This window comes from Etheostoma spectabile, chromosome 5 (genome assembly GCF_008692095.1).
Source record: "Etheostoma spectabile isolate EspeVRDwgs_2016 chromosome 5, UIUC_Espe_1.0, whole genome shotgun sequence".
Classification (NCBI taxonomy): domain Eukaryota; kingdom Metazoa; phylum Chordata; class Actinopteri; order Perciformes; family Percidae; genus Etheostoma; species Etheostoma spectabile.
The window spans coordinates 18454027-18458286 of record NC_045737.1 but is presented as its reverse complement, the minus strand read 5'-3'; the positions used below and the strand labels follow the sequence as shown (position 1 = coordinate 18458286).

Genomic DNA, 4260 nt, shown 5'->3' with positions numbered 1-4260 from the left:
GGTCATTCTGAGGGATCCAGTCGTATATTCTGGTGTTGGCACCCAGAGTTGTTGGTTTTTCTCCACTGTATCTCCACAACACCTATAAACAGCAAAAACCCTTTTAGACTTAGAAACACAGTTTTAATTGTATGTCATACTGTAAAGCACCTCTGTGTTGTTCCAATGAAAGTAGCTAGCACTAGCTCTAAAAGACACCAAGTCAGCAGTTGACATAACACATAACTAGAAATAAACAATAAATACAAAAACAGATGTATAATATGACTGTTTAAACAATACGAGAAAAATGCTGAATGGATGAGGGATATGGAAAAGATCAGGATATACAGTATAGTTTGTGCAATCGTATATTGTCCAGTATGTACGATAATTGGCAACTGCAGATGTGAAGAAAAAGTTTTTGCAGGCTCCTGCAGCCTGAAGTGCTTCAAAAAGTTTGTGTTAAGGATGGGAGGGATTGGCTGCAATCTCTCCTGCCCGGTACAGGGTCCTGAAAACCCTGACTGTCTGAACAAGTTTCTAATTTTGTTACTCGTTGCTTTTTAGAAATAAAGCTTAGATTTTCTCAAAAGTTGCTTTATCTAGCGAGAAAATCACCAACACTGCTCAAATAAAAAAATTTGCTGTATTATGTAAAAAAATAAAACTTTAGTAGTTTTTATTTGGAAATGGTTGGTCTTTGATGGTTAGGACTTTTATAAATGTGATTTGTCATTTATTTTTGAAAATCACAACTCTACCCCTTTAATCAAATCTTAAATAGTATATATTGTTCACACTTATGGTTGTTTCTCCTTGCCTTACATCTTGTACCCTGTTCAATCAGAAGAAATGCCATGTTGTCATAACTTTATCACCATTTGTTATCACTGACTGCAAATCATGTATTCATGTGTTGCTGATCTCTTACCTTATGATAAGCTATTATAACTATAAACTCTACAGTAAGGTGTTGGTTTCATTGAATGCCGACATGTTATGAAAATCAAATTTACACGTAAAGCTTACTTCAAATTGGGTAATTCTTTACTGGCAACTTTTATTTTGTTAATTTACTGCCTGTTACCTGCAGTTTCAAGTAACGACTTTTAAAAATAATAGTTGCAGGTAAGGACATCAGTCACCATTTAAAACAGCAACTCATTTGCCATATGACAATAATGCAACACTGCCATTAAAACTGCTTTTAGGGTTCATTCCAGTTGGCACATAGAGATTGTGCTCTTACCTTTTGTGGGATCTGAGCAAGGGCTGAGGCTATCATGTTTCCCTTCTCTGTGGTGATGTTCTTGATGAATGATCCCAAAGAAAAGACCACAATGCCAGCGTCTCCAGAAGTCTGCACAAACTCCTCCATATCCTGCAATAGGAGTGACATTATCTCACTGTAAACCAACCAGCATTTTCTTTCCTTTCCTCAGCATTTTAATTGCTTATTTTCTTCATTGTTTAGATCAGGACTACTGTGAAGGTGGTGCAGTGAAATATTAACAGGCCTGTGATAGTGGAGACAACCCTACCTCTGGTAAAGGTTTAGCAGGTCTGCAGTGTATACCGCCAACAAATTTGAAGTTAGGGAGGAAAGGACGAGGGAATTCAAAATCCCAGTAGGTTCGTATCAACCAGATGTCTGCTCTACCAATCATCTCGCAGGCACTGGTGGGTGTTCCTGTCTCATTACAAAATGATATGTTTTCATCATGTTATTTTCCTATTTAAAAATATGAAATTGTTGACTAATGATTTAATGTAAAAGCATTGCAATGAATTAAAACCACTAAAATCATCATTGGACTCTATGTGTTGGTATCCTGTAGCTGGGTTGCTCACCTTTGACTTCGGAGTAATAGTTATCTACTTCTTTCCAAATAACAATATCAATCACGATGTCCTGCAGTGCATAGAAGAGAAAGTTCCACACTCTCTCTGAGAAGTCCATTTTGTCAGTCAGTTTGCTCATAGCGCCAGGGACAAAGGAAGGTGGAGCGGGTAGTTGACCACAGTGTCTTTCCCAGTTATTCGCTATGGAAAAGCGCAGGGTGAAAACCAGGGGGATGCCCAAAATCTCTGCTAATAAGTCACTGCCAGGGTAGATGGGGTCAGCCAGGAGAAGGTCATATTTTCCCTCCTTTAGCTTCTTCATGATGGTTTCTGATTTTAGCACGCCGTCCAAATACTTCAAAGAATACTGCAGGTTGGTCTTAACCAGATCCATGTATCTTATGTATAACTGCAAGTAGCTCAAATGATCCATTTCATACATGGAGAAGCGAAGGAACTCCTCAAAAAACTCCTCTATTCTCTCTATTGTGACAGATACGTTGAAGGGTTCATAGCTAAAGCGAGACGGCTCACTGGTGTTCATGAACATTGATGTGCTCGGCACTAGAACCGTCACCTGGTGTCCCCTGTCGGTCAGCGTGTCCAGCACAGGCTTCATGTTAATCCAGTGGCTGCCTTCAGTGTACCAGACCAAAATGTTCCCTCCATTTGCTCCCCATGTCATGCAAAGTAGCAGCAGGACACAGACAGAGAGACGCTGCCCCAGCTTCATAGTGCCTGCTTGTCAAGACAGAAAATGGTTGTGGCCGGATCCTTTTTCAAAGGTGCTCTAAAAAATTAATCATTAACTAATGAACCTGAACTCTGGCTCATAACTCCTTTTCATACCGTATGGGACATTATGTAAAGACCCACCCAAAGCAAATGGTTAGCGGTAAAGGGCAATAGCTTTAAAATTGACAGTATTTCAAAACATGAAGGATCCGTATCCTGTACCTGAAGCACCCAAACAGAGAGTTAAAACAGACTTCAGATCCCCAAGTTCTAGTTGTTAGCAGTGAAGAGATGAAGTGAAATAACACAGACAGATAACTATTTTCAGCTCAATTTGCATTGATACACTCACTTCATCTAAGGAAGTTGCATGTGGGTGCCCGTGCAAGAATTTGAAGGACTTAGGACTTTTGACTTAGGAAAGGCTGGTTGAAAGCAACTACCCTTTCTTTGTTGCCCAATTGGTCTCAGTTACAGTTATTCAAGTTCAAGCCCACCTGTCAGCAATTGAGGTAATTACAACTGCACACAAAGGAGCTAACAAGAAGAATGTTCACATGTTGGAATGCAAATACATGATATATGTAAAGGTTAACAACTTTTTTTGTTTTTTCGTCCCAAGCCACAACTTTCAATCCAGGGCATTGTGGTTACATAACATAACATAACAAGGTTATTTTTTCACCTATCTTTTTTGTATTCGACACCTTTTTTGTTAGTTCAGTTACTCTGCCTTTCTCTTTCTGCCACAGCACATCCAGAAGCAGAATCTGCGGGTCTTGATGAAGAGAAGTAAGATGAACAGAATGATGGCGAGGAGGAAGGCCAAGACATCCAGGCTGTGATACTGGTACCAGGTGATTTCATGGGCCCTCGGGTGCTTTGCCCCATTGTTTCTCATGGTGTACTTGATCCATAATGCTGCCTCATCCTCAGCACATTGGTCTGTTGTGGTGGATACTGGACTTTTTTTGCCTTACCAAGAATGGGGATAAGAAAGGTAGATTTTCTTAGTTTTATTTTAAAACTTTAAAGACATGAATGCCAATATATGAGAGGAAAAGGTCATCAAGTACATTAGGCCATGGCTCCTTCAAGTCATGTCATCAATCATGGTTCTGTATTATTAATGTGAGCTCTCTAAAAACATTTTTTCAATACCTTTTTCATTACCCTAATACAGACCAAGTGCAAATGAATAAAACGACTTACGATTTTTCATTGATGACAGTATTTACTCCATCTATAAGATCCTCAGTCTTAATGGAGTTGAAGGCTACAGTAAATGCAGCTCCCTTAGCCTTAATATGGACCATGTTGTCTGGCTGGTCAGCAAATATGGGGATGCCTACCATGGGAACACCGTGGTAGATGGCCTCATAAATCCCATTTGTGCCACGATGGATGATGAAAGCTCTGGTTTTGGGGTGACCTGATAGTTTACCAAAAATCATGAAACATACAGTATCCAGTCCTCCAATCAAAATAAATGTTCACTTCTGTACAATGTGACTATAAATCTATATACTGAACATTGGCAAAGTCTTGTGAGTAAATCAGATTAGATCCCATAGATATTTCAAAAAATTATAGGAAGCGAAAAGCAAGCAAAGTTTTCTGTTGATGGACACTATTGCCATGTAAAATAAATGAAGGAAATGCGCACATCCTAAAAACTAATTGTGGGTGTAGGTGAATCAG

At 39.3% G+C, this 4260-nt stretch overlaps 1 protein-coding gene across 1 annotated transcript in view; it reads right to left on the bottom strand.

Annotated features, from left to right (window-relative positions):
• The window catches only part of LOC116689126 (UDP-glucuronosyltransferase 2A1), a 44553-nt gene extending 41892 nt beyond the window's left edge, over window positions 1-2661 (bottom strand). The window contains 1 exon segment of the mRNA XM_032515517.1: window positions 1834-2661. Within this exon segment, the coding sequence (XP_032371408.1) occupies window positions 1834-2557 (724 nt within the window). The 5' untranslated portion in view covers window positions 2558-2661.
• Window positions 2662-4260: the final 1599 nt, after the last annotated feature.